Here is a 27,268-nt window from a genome sequence, read left to right as displayed (position 1 = left end):
AACAGAAGGGTAGACAAGAATCGAATGCAAACCTTTCCTTTTTTTGAGCACAACATTTGTAGTATGTCTGGATCATCTTGCTTTGCTCAGTTCCTGTCGGTGCAGAATTCCCAGTTTTGGCTGGTATTGTTGCTTTTCTACTTCGTTTGAAAGCGAAACTAATTGCATAATATTTGTAAAGTCGGTTAGGGATGAGCAAAAGGATGGCGTTCCTTGTGTCACTTGGGAGCAGATGGAACGTTGGAAACAAAGGCCAACCCATCTTTATTTTACCGCCCGCCACCTTCTATACAAATCGCAGCTTTCATCTTCATCAGAGAAATGACAAATACCAGCTTAGCTAGATTCTAAAATAGGTCGAAGTCATCGTAGTCAAGTTTTTCTTTGTTGCTAGGAAACGTGAAGAAGAATACTAGGGAAACTTCTCCAGTTTTCCTTTGGTTTTTTTTTTTTTTTTTGTTCGCAGAAGGGGGAAGGAACGGACAAGGGGCGACAGTGAGAACCAAACTTTCTTGACAATGATGAAGGAAGACCCTTTAGGGAGTAGGCGAAATATCACCATCAGTGCTATATCTCTTGACGATCTACCATCGATGAAGAGAGGTCAGTGCTATCTCGACAACTTTCCATCGCATACGTGCAAGAAATTCAAAAATCAAGACAAGCCAAATATTTTTTGACCTCCCTTTCAGCTAACTGAGCTAACAGCAGGGATTTGATCGACGGGCGACAGCAGCTGATAGTAGCGCTTAGGCCTAATCCCCCTGCCCTGCTCAAGGATCAAAAAGGAAAAGACTTGCACACCCCAAGACGAAGAATGTAGCATTCGGGGATACAGCATGATGCTATTTTGATAATTGAAGCTGATGATGTACATCCATCGACCCAGCAGATGCAGATAAGCAGAAAACTTAATCACGAGCCATTGAATAAGTACCCTACCATGTGAGCAACTGAAGATGGGAGAGTTATATGTTTGTCTAGATATGAATTCTTAACTGAGCATAATGTCTAGAAGTCTGCAGTACGCCAACAGAAGATAGACGGTGCAACCATCCTAAACATCTTCGAATGCTTGTAGCTCCAATCTCCACTTAATCAGATGTCACTACATGGGATGAAATTTTTGGCTTCCTGACATCAAACTAAAGGAAGTTCACGAAAAAAAAAGGGGGGGAAAATTGTATTCCTGGAAAGTAACAAAAGTAGTACAGCAAAATAACCAGATATCTATTAAAGTTCAGGACAGTTTCAGAAGATCTGAACCATAGTTCTGTCCGATGTATTAAAATTACATTCCCGACTTAAACGGGGTGTCTAACTACTATATATACATAAAATATCACTACTCTAAGCAGCCTGCATTTGGACATTCTTCTCAGGAAGAGATTCTGCAGAATCAACTTTTTCAACCGCCAAATCATCTGAATGCAATTGTGGCTGCCTTAGATCTCGGACAAATGCTGTGAATGAAGGAAAATGTTCTGGAGAAAAGAAACTAGCCCCCATTCTTTGATACGTAAACAAGTCTACTGCATTTTCACCTGTCAAGCTTTTCTTGATCTGTTGGAAACCACTAGGAGAACCTGAAATCCTTGCATTTTGGCCAGATATCTCAATTCCATACTTTCTGCAAGAGAATATGATTTGTTCAAGTAATGACTCTGGACTTGACCGGGTTTCCTTTGGCTGGTCCTCATCTGCCAAGTCTATTCCAGGCAGGATAGCCTTGCATGAATTTCTTGAGAACACTTCTATGATGCCTTCATATCCATCTCTATTCACTGTATTATAGATTCCAGCCATTAGCTCTGCTGGGTGAGAACGGGTTTGATACCATGAATGCATTAGTGGAACCTTTCCAGAAACTGCGATTGGGACATCGCTAAAAGTTGAGGAAGCAAGGGAAAGCAGGCGATCTCCATGAGAAATTAGCTGGCCCGCATACCAGGAAAGGAAAAAATCACCATATTGTGACTCCCATGAACCTCCATGCTCCTTTAAAAAGCCACTAGAGGTTGCCAATTCTTTAGAGCTCGGTGCATCATGGGGACCACTAAGTCCCCAAAGAGGGTTCCCAGATGCTTCTGCATGCTGCTTGAGATGGCTCAGCATGTTTTTGTCATAGCACTGGAATTCTCCAGCTCCTTGACTTTTGGCCGGTTTATGGTAAGAAGGATATCGAAGTTCACCATCTGGTCCAAGACCAATTGATATTCCCTATAAAATATCCCAAAAGACCAGATTAGGGACAGTGTACAAGTATTAACTGCAAAACTGCACTCTAAGAGTAGTATTTACCGTTATTGTAGAACCCATAAATGATGAGAATGAAGTCTTAAAGTTCTCACAAAACTCTTTGTAAACTTGAATTGGAGTCTTTCCATCAAAAATAGGAAGATCATCCACACTGAGTGATAAACAATCTTTGTAGCGCTGTCCTGAACGATCAGTGAAGTAAATATCAGGTTGAGATTCACCAATCTGAGAGACCCATTCAGGCAGTGGAACACGGGATTCTTTGCAGGCATGGAAACAAAGTGAAACATGAAGTTTAAGGCCCATCTTTTGGACCATCTCTGCAACAGAAAGGTATCCTGCCCAATTGTACTGCCCCCTAGCTTCTTTCTCAGCAATGCCCCACCAGATGGGGAGCTCTACTCCATCAACTCCCAATAACTTCAGAGCTTTTAATCCAGCAGCAATTGCTCGTGCATGATTAATCGTATTAGTGCTTGACACTGCATCCAATGGCAAGCCAACATACAACATCAAGTTGTTGTCCTGCACATTTTCATAAACGAATTACACAGCTGGATGAGCTTATCCATTTAAAGCTAGTAAAATATCATGTATGTTCTACCTATCAATAAACCATAAAGTTCAGTATTAAGAACACTCATGAATACTCAGCCACAGAAAAAATATTGGGAAAACCAAATACTAAAATGGCAACTTTGATCAACTCAAAGCTGTGCTGCTAATTGAGCAATTGACAAATTAAGACAACATCTGAAGGAAAAAATCATCACGAACTTAACTATAGCGTGTTTGTCTAAATAATAAGAGGCATGTCAACTGACTCGTGCGTCAGAAAACCTTGCACCAGAGACCAAACAAGAAATCTAGTAATTTGCAACCGAACAAAAAGTGAGATCTAATGTTTATTTTGTCTCTAAACGGTATTAAACTAATGTTACTAAAAACCACCAGTTTATTTTACATGGAAAACTCTAGGATGTATATCTGCCTAAAATTCAAAATCCAAGATGCAGACGAACTTAAATACTTCTCCATTTCACATCCAACAAACAGTGAAACTTCAAAATGAGGAGTGCTTCCAGGACCAAAGGTAGACATTTTCCTAAACATTCATGCTTGAAACAAAGGCAAAATTCCTCCATGTTTTAGTATATACGATTTCCTTTCGTCAGTAGTAGATCAGCCTGAAAACCTACAGCACAAAATAGAATACAAGTGCTATTTCTTCCTTCGTTATTAGATGTTCAATGTGTTTTGTTTGGCTTTGGACAGTCCAAGTATCACCTTTTCCAGACTAATATGTCCTACTAACACTTAAAATTTTCAGAAAATTTTGTCTGAAATTGGAAACTATTTTAAGAAAAAGGGAGGACAATCACCGTAAAATAAAACAATCACAAAAAGGCTAAATTTTAACCAGGCAAAATAATCAAATAATTACTTCAAATCCAGAAATGGAAGAACAAGAGCAAGCTACTCCAATCATAAACCAGGGGAAAAGTCCAATCATAAACCAGGGGAAAAGTCAAAGACCCAAACTTTAACCTCAATCATAACCAAGGTAAAAACCAAAGAACACGCTGATAAAATTAAAAAAGAAAAGAAAAACTTACAACTTCAGATCTTCTCGTCCCAGAAGCTTTCTCAGATGTAACAGCAGCTTCAGTTTGAGCAGTAGCAGAAGCTTTGACAATTAAAGGGAACAAATATTTTGAAGACCACGAGATGCTGCTTTGACCAACAAATAATCCTGAATATTTCGGTGAAGAAATCTTAGCAAAGTTCAAATTTTTAGAAAAACTACATAAGCCAACCTCTCTATATCTCAAATCCACCCTGCCAAGATTGTTAACCTGAGAGCTTCCAATCACTGAAACCTCCATATTTATGTGTAAAAGCTGCTTATAGATAAGTAAACCTGATAATTTAAGCTATTCAGAAATTATACCAGCAAGAAAAACTGACAGGAAAAAAAAAGATGTGATTTTTATGGGTAAAATTGGAGCTAGAAGGCCAGAAATTCTGAAAGAAATGGTGGTTTTGATAATTACTTCTGACAATTTTCAGGATCAAGTAAAAGGGTCTTCTGGGAATGTTTGAATTGTGTGAGAAATGGAAGGAATTCAGGAGTATCAATTGATGGGAGCGTAATCAATATATAGAGGAGATGACAAAAAGGAGATAACGGAGAAAAAAGAGAAGTAAAGTAGATAAGTGGGCCAAGGAAAAAAAGAAGAAAAATGGAACACGTGTTTTGCTTGGGCAGAAACAAACGGCCACCACATAAATTTCCTACACCCCACAAATTTGGAAATTTCGCTTCAGCTCTTTTTTCAATTTTCCTTTTCTCTTTTTGGCCTTTTGGTGTAATTTTCTCATCTTTTCTCCTTTTTAATGTCCCAATAATCTCAGTTTTATTCCTAAGTATTATCAAACTTGTTTAATTCCTCATGTTGACTATATATTATCCGTTCAACTGCTTGTTAAAGAAAAACTAATTGAAGATAAAGAAAGAATTTGTACAAAATAAATTAAACGGATAGAAAAAGTTAAAGATTTGAAAGTGATCTTATTGACCTTCCAACAATGAACAATCAACTAGTTGGAATTCAACCAAAGTATTTACTCATCTTTGTTCTAGTTTTTATGCATTAGTATCATATAGTTGAATTTGTCACCTTCCAATATGTAGCACAATCCATTGTGAAATTAATTATGCTGACCATTTGGTCATCTTTTATACACTGCTTACTTAAAACTCCTTCATAACATGTGTAAAAAATGGTGCATTGATGAAAGTTGAACACACCCGAAAATAAAAAAAAAAGTTATTCAGATTTTGGGGGGGGGGGGTATATTTTCATTGTTAATTAATAAGGAGAAACAAAATCTTTTCACCATTAGAGCTTAATTACCTACAAAAAAAAAAGATTTACATATTTAGCTTTGCATTTAATTTCCCTAGATATTCAATAAACAAAGGACATTTGTACTTAAGCAATTGTATTTTTCTTTGGCAATTCTTTAAGCAATTGTATTCTGGTGTGTTTGGATTGTAAGTTATTTGGAATATTTTTACTGTAGCACTTTTTGTGACATAATATATGTGAGATAAAAAGGTAATTGGAAAGATAAAAAGATGTATTGAAAATTATAATGATGATATAAGCAAATAAAGTTGGGGAAATAATGCTCAATCCAAACAAACATATATACAACTTGATGACACTGTCAAATCAAAACGTGTGAGGACTGCAGGATTCTTTTTTTTTTTTTTTTTTTGGTTGGTGGATAAGAAAAAAGACACTGCTGATTTTAAAAATAATAATAATTAAAAAAATTAAAAGAGTTAGGATCCAAAGCCAACTTATGCCAACCAATTTAACGACCATTGCATTATTTATTTGCTTTAGCCACCTTCTTTATTCTACGCATAATAATTAAATAAAGGAACCATCACAGTTGGCCTGACAGTTGGCTAGGATTTATCGGATAAGCTGACTCATTTCCAGACAAGACTTGACTCTGTGGATCCCTCCTGTATCTGTACGACTATTTTCATTAGATTCTTCGCCTGAAGGATCTGACCATTGACAGCCCCGCCACGTAATATAAGAAATGGGCTTCCAAGTCTAGCTGCCAATTGAAAAATAACACTGCCACAATAATGATGATGATGATGATGGTAACTGCCACTATCAGTACCATGGCTTCATGATTGGACTGTGGATAATGTTACTTATGACGTGTCATTGCTTGTTCCAAATTCGATGTACCATGAATCCATCAATCAAAAGTAGAGCAGTTAATGAATTTCTCCTAGCTCCAAATGATCCATAGGAAGATTTCCTAGAGTGGTTAATGAATTTCTCCTAGAATAAGCACCTGCTGATAATCACTCTTTTATGAAGTTTCACGTTTTGCACAAATTTGGCTCAACCTTGGCAGCATTTTGTAGGCAAGCATGTTTTGTGGGTCGAACGTGAAACTTAAAATTAAGTGCAGGCGTAGCAGTGCACCTCTTTGATTCAGAAATAGAAATCAATCCATTTAATTTTTCTTAATCTAGTTAGGTCTTTTTTTTTTAGATAAGTTAGAGTAGGGAGTGGAGTTAGTGTATAGAAGTTGTCGATTGGGAAAAAAAAATAAATTGTGGAGGAGCAAAGTAGGGGTGCAAACGAATCGAGCCGCTCGCGAGCGGCTCGATTCGAGCTCGACTCGAGCTGCTCGAGTCAGAGTCGAGCTCGAGCTCAAAACATTAAGTTCGTTAGCTCGCGAGCCGGCTCGTTAGCTCGAGTATATATATATATATATATATATTTTTTTTTATTTTTAATAGTAAAATTACATAAATATCCTTAATATTTTATTATTTATTAAGAAAAAATATTATTTTATTTATTTTTTTTAAAATAAAATAATTATTTTTTATTTTTTTCTAGCTCGAGCTTGAAAATTACCAGTTCGTCGAGCTCGAGTTCGAGTTCGAGTTCGATGAAATTAAGTTAAGACTCGACTCGATAAGGCCAAAACTCGACTTGGCTCGGCTCGTTTGCACCCCTAGAGCAAAGCAATAATATATGCTCATTAAATGTGTAATTAACTCTATCAATACTTTTTTTTGGTGGGGGGAGGGGGGATGTGAAATTGTGAATGGAGGTACACCACACTTTAGAAAGAATGAATGGCCCTCGTAAATTGTTGGAATTAGTGAAGAGATAATTAAATACGTAATCTACTAATTATTTAAAAACATCTAAGTAGTAAAATAATTGATGAATCACAAATTCAAACAACTCTCAAATTTTCTAAACGATTTGGAAGATAAAGGATTTCAAGACATTCGTCAAATCTCTCTCGGTTCAAATGGAATTTGATAGTATTTGCCTCTTTGGGATGGCCAAGTGCCCCAACCTTAGAACATCGCTCCCGCCTGCCAACCAGTTGTACAATTGATTTTCCTCCGGGAACGAGCCAAATCAATGGACAGTGTTTGCCTCTTTGGGATGGCAAAGTGCCAATTTTGTATTCCGGCGCCGGCCATATCAACTTGTCAAGTGGTTGCTGGGACGGCAAGCAATTCATCCTTCCTTTATCCAAACGTCTATTATAGTGTACGTGGAAAATGGAGATGGATGACAATATACAATATATAAAAATGAAATGAAACCACTAGTGCTTGTCTGGAGGAAAGCCCGAGTCAAATATAAATGCTGCGATTTTGAGTTTGGCGCATAATCAAATGAACCCATTGGCAACACTGAATTTCTTCTTCCTCTTTTTTTTTTTTTTTTTTTTTTTTATATATTCCTTTTCATTGCTAGCTATTATAACTATAATACTAATACTCCCTCCGTCTCAAAATTTTGGTTATTTTTTAGGAATTTTAGCATTTTATCAGTTCTTTAATTGTAATGTTCGGACTTTTCTTTCTTTCTTTTTTTTTTTTTCAATCTTAACCCTCGAAATTCAAATTTGAACTTGAATGTAAGATGCATTTTGATTAAAAATAGGGACAATTATATCGAAAAAAGAGATCAGAAAGAGTTTTAACTTTCTAAATAGGACAATTATTTTAAGACATTTTAAAATGGAAAAAGTAAGACAAACTATTTGATTACATTATCAGTATACTAATCTTTCGGTCCAAGTCATCTGTTTAGTTTAATACCACGTCGTTTCTTATGCCACGAAACATTTCCCAATATAATTCGATAATGTGGTTCCCAATCATGGGTGTGATTGTATGACTCCATTAGACATTTCACCAACGCTCAGAAGAACCATTAGAAGCCGTCATCATCAAGTCTTCACCATCTTGGAGGGCCAGCGGGAGGTCCACCGGGCCCAGGGGGCGCATAAGGTCCTGGAGGACCATAAGGAGGCCCTGGGGGGGGAGGAGGAGGAGGGCTAGGTACGACAGATGGGCTGGATTGAGGCCCAGGATCTCCAGTTGGGCTTCCAAAACACTCTTTCAGTAGCCAACAGCAGCACAAGATGTAGAAACTGCATGGGCAGGAAAAATAAAAAATAAAAAATTTACAGTATAAAAATCAGAGGCCATTTACTGGCGCAAGGTGCTATTCTTGAAGGTTTATTCACCTTTCATTTTTTTTTTTGTCTAGAAATATTTAGATTTTTGGATTAAAATTCACATTTGAAACCCTTAAATTTGAAAAAACGTCATTAGTAATTTCTAGCAGTTTTAGCAGCATTGTAAGAGTTAGGTCTCAAAGTAAAACATTTTGGAAAAATGAAGAATTGGGAGAGGACTGACCAAGAAGAGACCACATTGCACAACTGCCCAACAAAGCCACCAGAAGACGACCCCGGGCCAGCGCCTGGTGGACTCATCCTACTGTTTTTCTCTCAAAGGTTGCCGCCCCTAATTTGCAATGGTCAGTTCAGTGTTTTCTTTACAGAACTCAGAGCTAGCTGGGAGCTGGAAATGGAAAAGGTTGTCCAACAAGTATGTTGAATGGTACGAGTTATGGAGCTTTAGCTCATGCAAGAATCACTGGCGGTGCTCGTAGCTTTGTATGCGTTTGGAAGCTAAAGGCTTCTGAGTCACTTTGTTTTGCCAAATTTCAAGCATGCTCAACTACTAATGTACCTGCCTTTCAACTTCTGCCTGTTTTTCCCATGGACACCTACCTTTCTTCAACTTACCAACACAGATGAACTTACAACATTACTCGTCTAGAGTCTACTCGATCAGATCTGACAAATCGACACCTGTGTCATTATAGTGAAGACAGGAGTAACTGGGGGTGGAATCAAGACTCCAATTGATGGGAAAATAGCTAAATGATAGGTTTTGCTTGCTTTACCGTTCTCCCCAAGATGTGGAACAACTTTTTTTTTTGGGTTAAAAACAAAAAAGTCCCATGTGATATATCAGAAAAACTCTCCTGGTTTCAAAACATATAAAACGACACCTCGTGTTTTAAACTAAATTGTAAACTAACAGAATTCGTTAAACTTAACGGAATTCGATAAATTTAACGGAAAAACTTAACAAAATTCGGTAAATTTAACGATAAATTTAACGAAATCTAGTAAGTTTAATGGATGAGACCGTCATTTTTGTTAAATTTAACGAATTCTTTTAGTTTACAATTTAATTCAAAATATGAGGTGTCATTTTGTATGTTTTGAAACCACTCAGGGGTTTTTTGTTTTTAACCCTTTTTTTTTCCCTTATTTGGATACATCAATGGCTTATTTATTATGCATTACTCAAAGTTTGTACATGAATACTCGGAAATTCACCATAAATTCTGGTGGAAAAGAACTGAGCAGAGTCATAAATGCTATTCAAAGCTGTTGTCACATCTATGTTGGCTCGTTGTACACAAGTCTTCGCAGAAAGAGACTAAAGTAAGGCAGTTTCAATCGGTATACGGAACCGTGGCTCATATTCATCACCAACTAAATTCAAGTTGGCGACTGAAGAATGACCAGCACATTGGAGTGTAATTATTGCCTGCTGAAGCACTTTAAAAACTGATTGAATGAGCTTTAGTCTGCCCCAACATTTTTATAGTGCTCATTCCATTACAGGGCCAATATTCATGAGCCAAAAAACCAACTTTTACAAACTAAACAAGCAAAAAGAATCGTAACCTTCAACTTTCTAAGGCATGGTACTATGATTGTTGAAACTCAAAAGACGAGAATTACAAAGATTTTTATGGTCCACAGAGACAGGGAGACCAGAGTCACGTATACAAGAGGCGATGGAAGGAAAATCTGCAGCAATCTGAAAATAGTAACTAAAATCCTGGAATTGATAGTGTAAACAAGTAACTAAAATCCTGGAGGTGATGGAAGGAAAATCTGCAGCAATCTGAAAATAGTAACTAAAATCCTGGAATTGATAGTGTAAACAAGTAAACCTAATATTTAAACCCTCATTTGAAGAACATTTACTAATTTCACTGACCCAAATAGCATTCATTAATGGAAGTGAAAAAAAAAAATAAAACATGTACATTACTAGATGAAATTTTCCTCTGTTCAAAAGAATAAGATGGATTGAAGGATAGTTTACCTCAGTATGCAGTTTGACAATTTCACAGCCTAGATTTAAGGCACTATTCTGCAATTTTCTTTGCATAATCTTTGTTCTCCCTCCAAGTAAGTTTGAAAACTAACACTTTATTACATCTTTTCTTTCTTTTTTGTAGGCCAGTCTTTCTTTGATGGTTTTGACTTTCTTCTAGCAGAACCGTTAGTAGCAGGGTCCCCCAGTGGGCCTGACCACGTTTGTATTGGCTCCTTTTCATAAGAAAAGTTCATAGAACTGAATGGGGCGTCAGAAGTATCAAAGGCTGAATCAATGTGATGTGAAGAACCGAGAGGATAACCAAGTGTTCCATCTTGGTGTGGTGGAGGAAACTTTTCACTCTTGCTCTTTGCATTTGCATGTGTAATTAGACGCCGTCTCTGTTTCAGGGGGACAGAAAAATAAGCTTGTCATTTTGAGTTGTGAAGGAGCATTTTGAAGTCATAAAACAATTGCTTTGATTTTCCTGGAAGTCAAAATCAGATCAATATGTCTAGGCAACATGTTTCTAAGCTGTTTCCAACGTTTCAGGAAAATCAGGACACCCACTGTAATTGTTCAAAACATCAGCAGCAAAGAACTCCAGCTATTTTTCTCTCTTTCATGATGCAAACATGATTTTCAATATTCATCCACCGCCAAAAAGAAGGGTGGGGGTGGTGGGGGAGGGATCAGAAGGCGACGCAAACACAAAAGTAGTAGCAAATATTTCAAATTTGAATTGTTGAAGCCGGAATGACAGTAAAATGAAAATAAAAATACACAAGATATTGCTGAAAGATGATATGTTATTGACTTATTTGTGCTGTCTTTATATTATTTTATTTTGTTCTGTTTTGTTTGTTGCTGCACTTACATCAATGTTGGCTTGTAGCTCAGCATTGGCTTCCAGAGCAGGAATTGCCCTCACTGCACGATCACGCATTCGTGATTTCTTTGTACCATCGACATTGACTCGACCAGCAGCTCTTAGTCTACAATTCGAACAAGTTATTGCAGGTAATGTATATAACATTCAGAAGTGTTAAAAGCAAACATACAATATTCATCCAACTTCATGTTACTCACCAGATTGGATCCCAAGAATTCAACTAGCATATTGAATTTTTTCACAATAGTATTAATTACATCAGGTGATTATTATACTTTTGCGCAGACATGATTATAGATTACTGAAGCAAGCAAACAGGCACAACTAGAAATGCACATGGATGAATTTTTGTTTAGGAAGAAGGGGCCCATAGTAGTATCAGCAGACTCAATAAAAACTTGCAGACAACAGGAACTTCAGTAGGCTCAAACCTTCTAGCTTCTTCATCCCGCCGTTTAGCATCCATCTCTTTACTTGGTGGATATTTTGGAAGACTGGAAGGCTCACAAGCATAAGGTTTAGTCGTGAAAAACTGAAAAAAAAAAAAAAACACGCACACACACAAAAAATAAATGTTAGCATGATCCTCGCTGAAAGGTTACAATATATATCAACTTACAAACCTTGAATTAAAGGATCCTACTTGTATTATTCTTGAGAAAAAAGTAGGAAGGCTACAAGGTTAGGCTAAAATGTAGTGTTGAGGAAGTTGAAGAATTTCTTGCTTCTTATTTTATTGTCACACACACACACACATATTGTCTTTTTGGTGGTCTGGGGGCGTGGGAGGGGACAGGGAGGTTATTCTGGTCTACTTACATATATATATTGTCCTTTTGGTGGTCCGCGGATTTGGGAGGGGACAAGGAGGTTATTCTAGTCTACTTGTACCTACATTTCAACTGTGTCAAATTATACAACTCATTTATGTTGTTACAGAAGGGTAGTCTCTTGTTATTCAAAGGAAAATCCGACATTTTTATTTCATGTGAAGCTCATAGCTCCAAGATTACACTTCTATTAGTAGCTAATCTGACCAGAGGACTGGTTTGACTTTAAGGTCCACAATATGAAAAATCATGGCAAACATAAACAAAGAAATATAAGAAAGAGATAGAAGCTCACTTCTCTATTTAATGCAGCTGTAGCAGTTTGACGTTCAGCTGGATCAATTGCAAGTAGAGTCTCAATTAACGGCAGTGATGAAGGTGGGAAATCCTTAAATGTTTCCGCTATACATCGTTTATATGAGTGTTGTGGCTTGAATATGGTTGCATGTGGTAGTTTTGACTTTTTCCAATACTCTTCCGAAGGCGAACCACATAGCTTGAATATCTTGTGCAGCTGTTCGACCTAATTGTTGCAAACATATTCAATAAATTCATTTACGGCAATTTTTAGGCTAGCTACCAAAAAGCAGTGATGCTTTAAAAAATGCAACACAATAACTCTAGCAACAAATTCAAATTAGCCACAGAAGCTATCACGGTAAATATGGTGAACGCAAATAGCACCGGTACCAGTATTCTTGTTTATGCGGTCAAGATAATAAGAGCCCTATCTGATATAAGTTGAATTTATGATGCTTACTGTCGTGCTATAAGAAAACCTCATTGCATGTGAGCTGACAAATATTCAACAGGTACAGAAACTGTGCAAATCAACACCCAACAATCAGGACGCAACAACTTACATTCGGATTCAATGTAACAAAGAACTCTCTATGTAAGTCACTTTTCTCTAGAATAGGAAGCTAGGTTTGAAGTTCAAATTCAAGAGATTCATGGAAGATTCAGTTGCCAGCCTTCCAGATAAAAATTTCAATGGAAACTGCAATATCGTGCTGGATCACTATGGTGAGAAGTAAAACAAGCATTACAATGAACTTGTTTTGTCATGAAAGAACACCAAATTAATGTGCAGTTGAATAAGAAAGTCAAAATTTACCTCTGTCCGACCTGGCATTATGGGCTTCCCAGCCAATAACTCTGCTAAAATGCAGCCAACACTCCAAAGGTCCACTCCTACACCATAGTACGTAGCTCCAAGAAGAAGTTCTGGCGGTCTGTACCATAGAGTAACAACCCGGCTAGTCATGGGTTGCTTGTGATTAGGATCGAAGAAGGAAGCTAACCCAAAATCAGCAATTTTTAAGACTCCTCCACCGTCAATAAGAAGATTTGACCCCTTAATGTCACGATGTAATACATGACGGTTATGGCAGTGTTCAAGCCCTGACAGTAGCTGATGCATGAAACACTTGACCTACGTATTCATCATTAGTCGAACGAAAATAAGCAACACTGTCCAAACACTTCCAGCTAAATGCTTCAAATGATAGCAAGTAAACATAAAGAATGGTACCTGAGGTTCTGTAAACTTGATCCCTGGACTTGCAGCCAGCCCTGCCAAATCATGGTCCATGTAATCAAACACAAGGTACAAACTGCAGGACATCCTCGAGGTCACTAGCCCATGCAACTTCACAACATTAGGATGATCCAAACGGCGCAAAATCAAAATTTCCCTAGCCATGAATCTCACACTCTCAGGCTCCAAATTATCAAAGCGCACCTTTTTTAGTGCCACAATTTTCCCTGTTATCGAATCTCTTGCTTTGTACACATTGCTATAAGTACCTTGCCCAATCTAATAGCAACAAAAACAAAACATGCAGAAATGCAATGACCAAATCAGACATTTCTTTTCATTTTCATTAGAAGCAAATAATGAGACATTAAATCCAAAAACAAATCAAGATTGCCAAATTAAGTAAGCATAGCTTGCCTTGTCAAGTTTCTCAAAAGTATCAGCCCGCCGAGGAGTCCACCCATTGATTGCCTCCCCAGCCACCGCGGAGAGCCACGAGGGCCATCCTGCGGCCACTTGCTCTCCGTGAATATGCTTAGGCGGATTACTTAACCTCGGATTCGGCCTAGACCGCCTCCTCTCACCACGTGGCCGAGCACTTCCATCCTTCTTTTCCTCCTTATGATCTCCACCATTTTGAACTTCACCACCACTACCTCCTCCTCCTCCTCCTCCTCCTTCCCCACCACCAACCACCCCAACTTTCTCTCTCCTCTCTGATGACACAGCCAAATCTCTTTCCCCCTCTTTCTCCCTTCCCTTCCCACCTACCACCACCTCTCCACGAGGTGGTCCTGAAGATGAAATCTGCTTACCAAATACACAGCCCATCTTTCCCAAAATTTACCCCTCATTTCTCATCAGACTCCTGGCTCTTTTTCCCTCTTCCAAATTCCCAAAACCCAGGACTTCAAAATCAAACACGAGGAACAATCTGACATGCAATGCACCTAAAAACTTACACATCACAAAACCAGAAAACCAAATGGGATTTTTCTAAGACGGCAAATATCCACAAAGATTGGAACTTTACACAATACTTACACCTTAGACAACCTTTACACAATGAATAAGCAGATGGGGTAGGACTAATACTTTAGTATGTGCTACTCTTTCAGCTACAAAATACAAATATACAGCTAAATTCGAGCAGCTGAGGACATAGAATGAGATAAATGTACATTACAGCAAATAATGTGAGTTGTTGATTGAAGAACCCTTAACTTTCTTGCCCAAGAAAGTAGAAGCAGCAATGATTTTGATTTAAGCCCACAATTTATGGCGGTCAAAAAAATGTGCTAGCAGCTAGTGCACTAGTGTTCAAGGAAGGTAAAGGCAAATGTAGAGTAAAACATTGGTAACTTTAAGCCTTTATGAGGTTCTTTTTTTCCTTTTTTTTGGTTCGAATTTAAAGATTGGAATTTTGTATTAGTGTTACAAAGTTGAATTCCACTGTGGAGAAAAGAATAAAGATATTGGATATCTTTTTCTTTGTGGAAAATAAAAAATGGAAGAGTTGGAAAGGGGTCTGTTGTGTATATTATTGACTGACAGAGACTTTAAGGAGATGCGAGAGAAAGAGAGGAGAGACCGGGGGGGGAGGGACCAAAAGGTCCAAAACCAAAACAAAAACAAAAAATGGAAGGCGATTGCGACGGCTTCAAGTCAAAATAGAGTCTCTTCTCAGCTTCTACCTTTCCTATTTTTATCTTTAAATAAAATTGATCGACTAGTATATACACTTTAATCAGACTCTAATAATAAAAATTTGAAAGTGGGAAAAAACTTTAGATTTTTCACTCCAACTTTTATAGCATATACTTGCGCTGATTTTCGTTTTTTGTTTTTAAGTGAAATGTTGATGTACTATTAATCTATTTTATGATTCTAGTCTATCATTAATTTATCGACCTAATATCTTTAAGCAATAATGAAGTACATATATATCTGAATTTTTTGAAGTTTAAGTGAGCTAAATTTCCTGTCCCCACTAGTGGCTATAGAAAATCTTTTCAAAAAGTCTTTAGCAGCCATGCAAGTTTGTCCACAAACGCAAAAAAAAAAAACAAAAAAAAAAAGAACTATTGGAACGTGGAATTATCAAGCCTAGAAAAAAAAAACTTGAAAGTCAGGAATTCTGGCGTTTTATTTTGACTGTGAAGAACAGCCAATCTTTTTTCCAATCATCTTTTTACAAAGTACACATTGACAGTAAGTGTGTTTGGATTATAAGTTATTTACCCAAAGATATTTGCTTACGTCATTATTACAATTTCCAATATACCTTTTTATCTTGCCAATTACCTTTTTATTTCACATACTCCCTCCGTCCCGTTTTGTTAGTCTTGGTTTTTTTTTTTTCACACAGATTAAAAAAGTTTAATTAATTTGGTTGGAAACATAAATTTAGATTAATAATTTCCTAAAATACCCTTATGCTAATCACGAAGAGTGCCAATTAATATCAGTTACAGCTAATGGGTTAGTATTGGAAAAACTCAATGTATTCAATGTAGTGGGTTAGTATTTAATAATAATGTATTAATAACAAGATATTTAATAAGGGTATTTTAGACAATTTGAAAGATTACTACATTTCTTAATGGAAAAGTGAACTACAATTTGGGACAGACGAAAAAGGAAAACAAGACTATCAAAGTGGGACGGGAGGAGTACATCACATCACAAAAAGTGTTACAGTAAAAATATCTCAAATAATTTACCATCCAAACACACTGAGTGATTAGCTAGCTTTGCAACTGATCATTGTTTTGTCTCCATAATATGAATGAAATGCTTCGTCATCAGGAAGCATTTTGGTTGGTCTTGCGTCTTCATGATAGCTATTTAACGTTTTGATTTTATTGAAAGGATAGTTTATTCATTAATTCATGTTTTGCACTGAGTTAGAAAAACTAATGACACTTGAAAGTAATGCATGTGGTAATGTGATTGCTCGACAGCTACTGTTATGAGATTTGGACCTCAGTTTTTCTTTTACTACTAATTAACAATTAATCTCTTGAGATCTGCTCTCAAACTTCTAGATTGGTGAATCAAAAACACTGAAATTAGCATACTTGGCACAATTTGTCATGGGATAAAATACTTAATTACCATCTAATAGTATATGTTTAGCTTCGTGGACATGTGAGCACATACAAGATTTTTATCTCGGAGAAGGCACCCTGATTTTGATCTCTTTAAGGGTTTTCAAGGATTAGAGCCTTTAATTGCTAAATGCACAAGAACTTTGAGGTGTGTTTAATGCATGCAAATTGTGATTATCTAAAATGAGGTGTGTTTAATGCACAAGAAATTTGTTTATTGTCTAAGTTTAGTTTTACACATTTTTTAAAAGGGAAGTTTTATATACAAAATTAACACTGTGCAAATTACCTCGGAAAATATAATATGGCTATATTGACATGAGACACTAGAAAGTTGTTGCTGTTGTCTAAGCTTTCGATGGAGTTAACTACAAAAGGCTTTTACCATTACCATGTTGTTTTAGGAGTACTAATTGAAATGACAAGTTTTGCGTGATTAATAATAAATTGCTTGTTCATCTCTCTTTTTTTTTTTTGAAAGAAAAAATAAATAAGTATTGTGGTGTTTAGGGATGAATTATTGTTATGACTTCCGCAAGACCTTTATTTATTACTGTCCTCCACGAAAAAATTACAGTTTCCAATTGCACTTAGACATCAAGTACTTTTGGTTTGACTTAATTTGAGATATAACTTCAGGATTTCTTTTTCATGTTAAATTGGTCTTTCATATGAAAAAAAAAAAGTGTTGGTTACCATTTCATTCACAGTTTTTTACTCAAAGTTTTCTTTTTAAAAAAAAAAAAAATTCGAGATTGACAAGATCAGCACTTGATAATTTCTTTTTTTTTTTTTCTTCCATAGGAAAATGGAAGAACAATGGAAAAGTATATATTAGTGAAGGTGAACGTATTCTCCTCATGGATGTAGACATTTATTAATTGTAGCAGTGCATCATCAAGTATAATTAAGGTGAGGCTTTACACTGATGAAAGTCATTATGCCACATGATTTCTGGACGTATTTAATCCTTTGTTCATCATGCATGTTGGCAGATTCTTATTGGCGTTTGCTTTACGTGACCAAAGCATGCAATTCCTCTAATCCTCCAAGAAACCCCTCACTTCTGTAATTTTGTATGCTTCAGCATTGCATGTCATTATAAATTTGGCATGCCAAAACGACAAACATATATATAGTATTGCAATCAAATTATTAATTAAACTCAATGTCTTGTGAAGACACCAATCTATAGCTAGTAGCTAGCTTAAAGATGGTTTGTTTGTTGGCAATTGGTGGAGACAACAATCCGGTCCAACCCCTCCAATCCCCACCACCCGCCAATCTGCCTCCCCAAAAAGCTCAAGGCTTATACAAGATCTTTTACTATGAGTTATTTGATCTAAATAACCCAGAAATTTTCAAGAAACACACAATCTTGGGGTTGGGATTGAGGGGTCAATGTCTGGACCCAGATGTTGACCCCATTTCAAACGTATTGAATAAGGATGAGATAAAAAAAAAGAACCAACAGGTTTGTCAGGGTAGGTAAGCTTATGTTGCGTTGTGCTGCAGACCCTTTTAACTTCTTGGTGTTTTTCTGCCATTCCCCGGCAGGTTTATCTATCTCTACAACTAATCCACGGAGGATTAGAGAGATGAAAGTGACATCCAATTGCAGTCATGGTTGTTGGCATTATAGTTATATGCTACAACCAATATTCCTTGACCTTTAAACTAAGGGCAGATCAACGTACATGTCCATTGAAAGCTAATCTATCAGTATGTAAGTACTTATATGCCTTAAGTTAGCATCTAAGCCAAGACATCAAGAATATCTCCATGATTGCATCATACTAAACCCTTTTTCACCTAGTATGATTGTTACGGATTCTTTTGACAATGTGTGAGGTTAGATTCCCATTTCCAACCCCTTGTTCTTCACTGAAGGACCAAGAAAAGAAGAATGACCTTAGAATTAACTGAATTAGTCTGGATTTGAATATGAATTATAGAAACTCAGATCCTATCCAAATTCACGACTTTCTCATAGGGTCTGGATCTGAGTAGGGTTTGGATTTGAGAAATTAGATCTAAATCCTATCCAATATATATTGGATCTGGACTGGATTTGGATAATACCCGACTCATTGACATGCCTAATCTTGACCGTGCAATTTGTCATACGGAGCATCCCTTTTGCGCCATAGTCAAAACGTAGTAGATGCGCATGGTCAAAGAGTATTCTCCTAGTAATATAGTACTACGTACTATGTTTCTTACTCCAGCTGAAGGTGAAGTGAGGTTAAAAAAACATATATAACAATAAAAAAAGATCATGGACTAGAGTATAATTTTAGTCCTGCACTACAAAGTGTGTTGGTAACAAAAGCAAGGCACATAATTGTGTTGGTTGCGGCTAACTTTCTTCTTATTGTGCGATGTCCCCTTGTCAAGGAAATGCAAGTAAAGCGACGCAACATTAGCACTCTTGAAAGTGTAGCAACCAACCGATTGATTGACCATTTTTAATGATGATGCTTTTTCTTTGGTTAGGTATAATCCGGAGGTTATACATGAATACATGATAGACCTCAAATTCTGCAGTTAAAAGAATCGACCAAAATGCATTAGTATAATTTATGAACTAGCTCCACTTCCCGTTGCCTTCCGTTCAATTACATCAAAGAAAAATCTTGGGCTGATCTTCAAAGTTTAATGAACTTGGATTGATTCAGAACGAAGACTAGGACAAAATCTCCCAAGTAAGTAGTGCTGGAATAAATCTGTGAAAGGCTGAAGGCCCATCCATCATTTTGGGACTTTGTGAGGATACAAGAGCGCATGATCTTGAAGCCCGTTCAGCAAGTCAAAGGCTGACGCAAACCTGAATCATCATGGCCAGCATTAACCTGAGTACTTAATTGACTTAATTCTCATCAACAAAACACCGAACACGTCTTGAGCGTCTTTTCTTGAAAGTCTCCAATCGGCTTCTTCTAGTCTAGTCTCGTGGTAGCAGAAGATTCACCGTATCTGATTTTCTTTTGCGATGGCCCAATCATATGATGCTGGCTCCCACTTCCACATCCATTTCTCTTCTCCACGCAATGTAATATCCCGGTTTTCACCAGTTTCTATGGTTTGCCGTGGTTCAGCCAGATCTTCTATTGGATTTGACCGAAATTTTACCGATCGAGTTTCTAGGAGAATTCGATGATGTCTTCTGATCGGCTCCGATTCAACCGATCGAGCCAGCCAATCATTAGATAACACATGGATATGGATGTCAATCATCCAATGACTGGCTCGGTTAGTCAATAATGACGACTATTTCTTTATTAAAAAAAAATTTCTTGCGTTTGTGACGTGGAGGGAGCGTCCGTGGCAGTGACTTAAAAAAGTACTCCTCGTAGTCGTAGTAGGCCAGAAGAACCTAAATCACCCAAATTTTATACACTACTCCTAGTAAATAAGGAAATCACCCGCCCAAAGGCGGGTGACCACTGCTAAGGGTCTGTTTGATAATATAAAAAAATACTGAATCTGAATTTTTTCAGACATTCAAATGTTTTGAATGTTTGATAAATAAAAATTTATTTGCTGAATTTGTTAAGTAGTGCTGAACTTGTGTGTATTTTTTTCAGCATAGGAATCTTAACTGAATGCTTAATTTTGATAAGAATCAATAGGATTACTTCAACTACTTTATTTTATCTACCAAATGTACCCTTATTTATTAATTATATTCAAAAATTTTATCTAATTAAACAACTTAATATTCTCTATCTAATAATTTTCTATTTTTATTTTCTACCTTTTTAATGACTTTCAAATCTTCTCCATACTTATCATATAATATATTTCATCTTTTATATTAATTTGATTTAAAAATAAATATTGTCATTTTCATACCTAAAAATTTTAAACTAATGAAATCATAGGTTCTATTTCTTTTTTGGATGAAAAGATATAAGGGCAAAATTGTTAAATTTAACTTATTAAGCATTCAGTTATAAATGTTTATCAAACAATATAAATAGATTCATCATTAAAATTCAGACATTTATATATTTCTTTTCAGTGGTTAAAATTCAGTAAATTAATTGTTTCAGCATTCAGCATTTAGATTTCAGAATTTAAATTTATCTTTATCAAACGGAACCTAAGCCATTAAAATTTAGTGAGGTGTCTCTCATCAATTGTCATATTAAGTGACTTTTTAAAAAATTCAGACAGTTGCATAGTGCATCATTCTGGTTCGGTGGTGATTCAATCTCCATCGATTTCCTTAGACTCAGTTGAGTCTCCTCTTATATTAGAACCGTATAGGATACTATAGATAAATAGTGTAGAATATATAGATAAAAAGTGATAATTAATAAATAATAATAATAATAATAATAAGAAGGAGAGGACAGAAGGGGCTGTGTGTAGGGGTGGGCACGGGTCGGGTACCCGCCCCTAACATGATTTGGCTGACCCGACCCTAATATATCGGATCAACCATTTTGCGACCCTAACCCGCTCCTAATATTTTCGGGTACCCGAATAGCGGGTACCCGAAAAAAAGGGGCGGGTCATAGGGTACCCGCCCCTAAAAAAAACTATTTTTCAATAAAAAAATTTATTTTCTACTTAATATCAACATATTTTTCAATAAAAAAAACATGCTTTTCCAATTAATATTGGTAGAGATATTGTAATTAAAGTCCATACATCACCATTCTCACACATTTCATCCAATAATCAAATCGATCTCATAAATTTAGTACATATTAGAATATCTAATAGACAAAACGAAGTTTCATAATAATTTTGAGTACATCACCATTTTCACACATTTCATACTTCTACAACACAACAAACACAAGGATAATAAGTATTTGGTAACTTCCCCAAGGATAATATGGTACAAGACCGCATCTCAAATAAGTCAATTGTGAAATCAAGTTCGGAAAAGAATTGAATAGAACTAATTATTTTTGAAAAAAATATAACCAAAAATAATGTTAAAAATCTTCCCCAACTTCTTTACATCTTTGGAATAGACCTTATGGTATTAAGGTGATGAAAAAGAAAAATAAATTTCTTACACTAAATAAAAGAGACAAATTAAAGAGATATAATTGCAAATGAATGACACAAATATTTTAATTATCTAGCTAACAGAAAATTGAAACTCCAAACAAAAATCTTTGATTGAATTGATGCAAGATTTGCAGGAAAGATCGATGGAGGTAGAATAAAAATAAAAAAGATGAAAGGGATGAACAATTTTTATAACAGAGTTTCACAAATTTTTTTTTTCATTTTGTTCATGTTTCACCGAGAATGTTCGCTTTCTTCAAAAAAAAATGAGAAGAGTAGATCATATAGGATTAGAATATGAGGCTGCGAGCCACTTCACTTGCACTTAGAATTAAAAATTACAAAATTATAAAATGATCCCTACTTTTTTAATATTTATAAAATATACCCTGCGGGTCGGGTACCCGCGGGTTTTTATTTTTCTGATCCGTATCCGTACCCGATTTTTCGGGTACCCGACCCTCATCTGGCCCGCTAAGAAAAATCGGATCGGATATCCTATTTTTCGGATCGGGTTCATCGGATTTTCGGATCGACGGGTTTTTTTGCCCACCCCTAGCTGTGTGTGTTTGCGGAGGGGTTGTACTTTTAGGAGTGTCTTACTACCAGGAGTACCATGTAGAATACAGATCATCTATCTATCCACCTAATCCACCCTTTTTTCCTAGAAGACGAATGTCAATGGTCAGCCAAGATTGCTTCTCCAACAATGCTGCTGCCGTTGCTTCTCTAGTCCTGCCGCATTCCCAATCCCCAAACCCACGCTCCAATTCCACTACTTTCTTCCATGACTTCAAGGGCATTCGTCTCTCAGTTTCTAGGAAATTCCCCAGCTTCACCACTTCTCGCCTCAACCGAAACCGTCATTTCTCATCATTTCCAATTTTAATGGCCTCCGTAGGTATTATATCTCCTGTTCTTTCTTTGTCTCTGTTTCTGTTTCACACACAAACACCCTTTACGCATTTCTCCAGAAATGATGTATAGCCAGCCACTCCCCTTATATGTATGCTTTTCTTTTCTTTTTGGACTATTTAGTACAGTTTTGTGATTTTTACATGCACTGTTGTGCTTTTTAGTGCTTATCTGCATATGGTTTAATACAAGATAGCAAGATGGCAATTCATTTCCGCTAGAATTCTGTACAGTTTCTGGAGCGTATAGTATGACGCTGTCTGCCTTATGTTAATATAACGCTGATGGAATGATGCGAGAAGAGTTGTGTCTAGATTTTAGTGTAAACGGATTATTTCTCTTGACTCTGAACCTAGATGACAAGCTGATCTCTAGTCCTCACCAGGCCTTATCGAGTGAGAATCCTGAAGCTATTGGCTTGCAAGGTACCGCGTGGCAGTCGTCAATGGCCAATAAAGAACCACCAAATAATGTTGGTGGACTGGCACGTGGTACTATTATCTATCCAGTACGCTTCCCTCAAGAGGCCAGGATGTTGTTCCCCATTTTTGAAGTATTTGGCTCCGTTCTGCTGCGCCTGTCCAGCGCTGTCGTTGTTGTTATTAGTAAATTATTAGGAGCTAATTTTTCCATGCTCAAAGTATACACTTACCATCAATCTTTATGAGAAAGCTATGAACTTTTTATGGGTCTTTGATAACAGAGTGGATGGCCAAATTGTTGTGATATGTTAGATAAGTGATAATTGTCATTTTCCGGGTTTTTGAAAGCCTAATATATATATTAAAAAAAAGGCTTTATTTTAGTTCACGTTATTCAGTTAAATTAACTTTTGGGAAGTCCAGAAACATGCCGAGAATCAGTGAGGATGTTTCTGTCCACCATTTGACTAGGATACAATGTAGTCTGGAAGTGTCCTTATCATCTGGAGGAATGCTTGGATGATAGTGTTCTTGCTGATATGGTTATATTAAATTAATTTGGTTTTACTCTTTTGCCTTACTGTTGTACTGTATTTTGATACTCAAGGTGCACCAAGTGAAACATTGGAGGCTTCATCCTCAGGAATTGTTGGAGCCAATGACTTGATGATTGTTGGACCAGGTGTTTTAGGGCGCTTAGTGGCTGAAAAATGGAGAGAGGTGTACTTTGGATAATCCCTTTTGTGCATTATTTTCTTGATGAAGGTCAAATCATTGTAGTAGTGGTTACCGTATGGGTCAGTATGGAAAATGAGATATTGAGATACTTATGCAGGAACACCCCGGGTGTCAAATTTTTGGGCAGACAGTTACTTCAGATCACCATGCCGAATTGATTGAAATGGGGATCAAGCCATCAGTGAAAGGGACACAAGTGCCTCATAAATTTCCTTATGTTATATTTTGTGCCCCTCCATCTCAGACTTCAGACTATGCTGGTGATATCAGGTAGCTTTGAGATGGTATTTTTTTTGGATTACCATTCTCATATTTTCTGTGAGAATCTTAAAATGATGCTTGTCAAAAGGGAAACTAATTCTTTATTACTAGAAGAAATGGTGCAAATGAACTTCGAAAGAAAGAACATAGTACATGATAGGTTTTGTTGTTTCGTAGTCTGCCATAGAGATATATAAGTTTCACCCAAGTGCTGTGCCCAGTTGCTTACTTCTAAGCCCATATTCCATACTACTTCAAAGTACATAAAGTTGTTGTTGCATTAAAAGACTCACACTTTGATTAGTTGTGTGGGGGTAAATGAAAAGAGATAACGTGAGATCCTTTTTGTCAGATGAGGTTATTAACAAAGAATGTCTGCTTTGGAGAATCTGTCTTGTAAGTTCACTTTTTTAATATCCTTGGTAGCCTTACAGATCATGTTCTCTCTTCACGGTTACGCTACCTTTTCTACTGTTTCAAGTGGTATAACATTTGGATCAAACTTATCTGTCATAGGTTTTCCTGCTGATAAATCAACTATAGTTAAATTGACTGGAGTAGATAGTGCTTAGATGCTAAGGTGTATTATTAGTGCTGATGAAAGTCGTTTAACCCCATCTAATTGAGTTGACTTCTTACTGCATAAAGTAGCTTGTGTACTTGTTATTTGCCTTTGCTGTCTTAAACCCTATTTCATGTACAAATTATTTAGTGAACTGAACTGCATCTGAAGTATTGAACTTGACCAAAATTGTATAGCAATGAACAGGGAAGCTGCATCTAACTGGAGTGGGGAAGGTTCATTTCTTTTTACTTCAAGCTCTGCTCCCTATGACTGCAATGACAATGGATCATGTGATGAGGTCTTATATCTAACACACAACATTTTTGCTTCTGGTAACTCTTTCTGGTTTGCTTCTTTTACTACTGAAAGAGGTTTCCATGCTGAATCTGAGAAATAGGAATCCCAGTGGAAGTAATACCAATATTCATGGACTATAGTCTCTTTAATAACTACATTTCACTTTGTTATGCTGAACTTGTGAATATTACTAGTTATTGACACACATTCACCATCATGGCTGTGCAGGATAGCCCTGCAGTTCCAATTGGAAGGAGCCCCAGGACAGATGTTCTTCTCAAAGCTGAGAAAGTGGTGCTGGAAGCCGGTGGCTGTGTTGTTAGATTAGCTGGACTCTACATATCCTTCTTGGAGTCTGATATGTGGTTTCAGTGAAATTATCTGGGAATGGATATTGATTCAAATTATAGTTTGGTATGATAACCACTGTTACCTTGACTATTGGCACAAAGCAGATAGAGGTGCACATGTCTATTGGTTGAGCAAAGGGACTTCTGACGTACGTCCAGATCACATCCTCAATCTTATACACTATGAGGTACTTGCTTGTTATTCTTTTTAGGCAACATATAGTCCGTACTCCATTGCTTTCTGTCCTGTTTACTTTCAATTATGAAGTCTGTAAATTCGCAAGGCTTTTGATGTTTATAATTTTTGTGGTTTTTGAAATGATTGGGATCTCACATATCTTGGTGCAATTTCCTTCAGTAGCTTCTCTTTTTCTCAATTTAATGGAGATTTCTATTTGCCTTTTTAAACTTAAAAAGCCTTTACCTCGTTATTTCCTGGCTGTGATTAGCTGTTAATTCAATGTATACACTTCATACAGGATGCAGCGTCACTTTCTGTTGTCATCTTGAAGAAGAAACTTCGCAGTCGTATCTTTTTGGGCTGTGACAATCATCCCTTATCCAGGTATCTTAATGGAAGAGCAACGTTTCTTTGTTTATTACTGTATTTCATCTCTTCACTGTTTGATGTAAATAAACACCTATATACAGTGTCTACACATTTTTCCTCTCTTTAAACAAACCTTTTGCAATTTATCTCAGGCAGGAAGTGATGGATTTGGTAGAAAGAAGTGGAAAGTTCAGCAAAAAATTTCAGGGCTTCACAGGTATTCAGTGCTCTTCCAACAATATGTGGTTGTCTTACGATGGTCTAATGCAATTGATAAATTTTCTTTTGGCTTCTATTTCTTTCTTTTAATCTTTCCTCTTGTGGCAGGAACCAGCGATCCTTTAGGGAAGAAATTAAATAATTCAAAAACTCGTGCAGAATTAGGGTGGGAACCAAAATATCCCAGCTTTGCCCAATTCCTTGGGGCCTGACGACCGCGTTCTGTCTCTTATTGATCTTTCGGATACTGTTGGCACAGGCCTGAGGAAATTGATGATTGATTATAGAAAAAGTGATGTTCTTTTGGTGGTTTTAGTATATTATTTGGAACATTTCAGCATGTGTGCAGGTATAAATATGTCTATAAATATTTGACAGAAAGAGTTGTATTGAGATCAAGTTGTTTGTTCTCATTTATCTTTACCACAGAAACTCGTATGTGGAAACCATATCTAAAATTTGACATCAACAGACTTGAATTTGTTCAATGAGGAATAAAATCAACGAATGCAGTTCTACAGTGTTATGTTGCCATTCCAACCCCTCTCTCGAATTCTTTTTGCTCATTTTAGTGGACGTTCATATTAGGAAGATCACTGTGAACGTTATCCATCCAAGGCTACGTTCTTTTGTCTGACAGGGAATGTGATACGTCATTTGCTAGTACTGCTGTATGCAAGAAACTAAACAATTTTTGGAGCAACATGGAAATAAGTGTGAGGAAGTCAATTTACGCATTTGTAACTTTAGGATAGAATATATAACTTGTTATAAGTGCCATACCAGGAAGAGAGAGGCAGCATATGCAGGAAGGAACGACCCTTGTGGCATTCAAGCAATTGGTTCATGGCAGCTGGTAGTTATTGTAAAATTTATTCAATTCATACCTGGGATTAGTCTAACTTATTCATTCAGCCAGTTACCAAACAGTACGCAAATCCATATTCCAAAGTTAGCTAGCAAAATAGGATGTGCCCTCATAGTTAATCTCTCTCAGCTGAATCAAAAGGGTCAGAAATTTCATGTTGCCTATGTCTTCATGGGAAATTGCTGTTGTTCAGCAGACATAGATGTGAAAGGACTCCTCTTAGTGCTTGTCCTAGCTCTTCTGCTGATGGCCATCTGCATTCCACCTCCGAACGACGGATCATCTATGTTTATCGTTGCTCCTGACTCGCTCATCTCAATAGTCGCCACAGGGTATAAAGTTCTTTCCTGCCGTGGTTTTTCATCACTTTG

The 27,268-nt window shown here is 36.7% G+C and overlaps 3 protein-coding genes and 1 long non-coding RNA gene across 5 annotated transcripts; 1 reads left to right on the top strand and 3 right to left on the bottom strand.

Moving 5' to 3' along the window:
• Positions 1-1,155: 1,155 nt before the first annotated feature.
• Positions 1,156-4,387, bottom strand: LOC113738141 (inactive beta-amylase 9). The gene is made up of 3 exons (XM_027265335.2): positions 3,876-4,387; positions 2,302-2,784; positions 1,156-2,220 (listed from the first exon to the last, which is right to left on the bottom strand). Exons 1-3 carry the CDS (start codon positions 4,143-4,145, stop codon positions 1,351-1,353), a joined length of 1,623 nt encoding a protein of 540 aa, XP_027121136.2. The 5' UTR covers positions 4,146-4,387; the 3' UTR covers positions 1,156-1,350.
• Positions 4,388-7,743: 3,356 nt separating this feature from the next.
• On the bottom strand, positions 7,744-9,070 carry LOC140038016 (uncharacterized). Its single transcript, XR_011841827.1, has 2 exons — positions 8,540-9,070; positions 7,744-8,268 (listed from the first exon to the last, which is right to left on the bottom strand). It is a non-coding gene; the product is annotated as an uncharacterized lncRNA (long non-coding RNA).
• Positions 9,071-9,769: 699 nt separating this feature from the next.
• Positions 9,770-14,902, bottom strand: LOC140037499 (probable serine/threonine-protein kinase At1g54610). The gene is made up of 7 exons (XM_072081721.1): positions 13,989-14,902; positions 13,566-13,850; positions 13,149-13,466; positions 12,327-12,554; positions 11,633-11,733; positions 11,187-11,304; positions 9,770-10,710 (listed from the first exon to the last, which is right to left on the bottom strand). Exons 1-7 carry the CDS (start codon positions 14,400-14,402, stop codon positions 10,426-10,428), a joined length of 1,749 nt encoding a protein of 582 aa, XP_071937822.1. The 5' UTR covers positions 14,403-14,902; the 3' UTR covers positions 9,770-10,425.
• A 7,421-nt stretch (positions 14,903-22,323) lies between these two features.
• LOC113734003 (uncharacterized) lies at positions 22,324-26,555 on the top strand. 2 transcript variants are annotated; one of them, XM_072081719.1, is made up of 9 exons: positions 22,324-22,613; positions 23,657-23,769; positions 23,885-24,057; positions 24,818-24,911; positions 25,139-25,250; positions 25,360-25,448; positions 25,740-25,825; positions 25,963-26,027; positions 26,138-26,555. In XM_072081719.1, exons 1-9 carry the CDS (start codon positions 22,388-22,390, stop codon positions 26,239-26,241), a joined length of 1,062 nt encoding a protein of 353 aa, XP_071937820.1. In that variant the 5' UTR covers positions 22,324-22,387; the 3' UTR covers positions 26,242-26,555. The 2 variants fall into 2 exon arrangements, with proteins under 2 accessions (XP_071937820.1, XP_071937821.1); XM_072081720.1 differs by having other exon boundaries at positions 22,591-22,718.
• The last annotated feature ends 713 nt before the right edge of the window (positions 26,556-27,268 follow it).

This window comes from Coffea arabica, chromosome 3c (genome assembly GCF_036785885.1).
Source record: "Coffea arabica cultivar ET-39 chromosome 3c, Coffea Arabica ET-39 HiFi, whole genome shotgun sequence".
Classification (NCBI taxonomy): domain Eukaryota; kingdom Viridiplantae; phylum Streptophyta; class Magnoliopsida; order Gentianales; family Rubiaceae; genus Coffea; species Coffea arabica.
The sequence above is the reverse complement of the archived record's forward strand: the minus strand, read 5'-3'. Positions and strand labels throughout refer to the sequence as shown.

Excerpts from the sequence above, each read along its gene's own strand:
- LOC113738141 (XM_027265335.2), bottom strand. The coding sequence starts at position 4,145 with ATGGAGGTTTCAGTGATTGGAAGCTCTCAGGTTAACAATCTTGGCAGG. Across the intron at positions 2,785-3,875 it reads GGACGAGAAGATCTGAAGTT|GACAACAACTTGATGTTGTA; the intron begins GTAAGTTTTTCT and ends GAAAATGTGCAG. Across the intron at positions 2,221-2,301 it reads TTATGGGTTCTACAATAACG|GGAATATCAATTGGTCTTGG; the intron begins GTAAATACTACT and ends GATATTTTATAG.
- LOC113734003 (XM_072081719.1), top strand. The coding sequence starts at position 22,388 with ATGTCAATGGTCAGCCAAGATTGCTTCTCCAACAATGCTGCTGCCGTT. Across the intron at positions 23,770-23,884 it reads TGGCTGAAAAATGGAGAGAG|GAACACCCCGGGTGTCAAAT; the intron begins GTGTACTTTGGA and ends ATACTTATGCAG. Across the intron at positions 24,058-24,817 it reads GACTATGCTGGTGATATCAG|GGAAGCTGCATCTAACTGGA; the intron begins GTAGCTTTGAGA and ends AGCAATGAACAG.
- LOC140037499 (XM_072081721.1), bottom strand. The coding sequence starts at position 14,402 with ATGGGCTGTGTATTTGGTAAGCAGATTTCATCTTCAGGACCACCTCGT. Across the intron at positions 13,851-13,988 it reads CTTTTGAGAAACTTGACAAG|ATTGGGCAAGGTACTTATAG; the intron begins GCAAGCTATGCT and ends TGTTGCTATTAG. Across the intron at positions 11,305-11,632 it reads CGGGATGAAGAAGCTAGAAG|ACTAAGAGCTGCTGGTCGAG; the intron begins GTTTGAGCCTAC and ends TTCGAATTGTAG.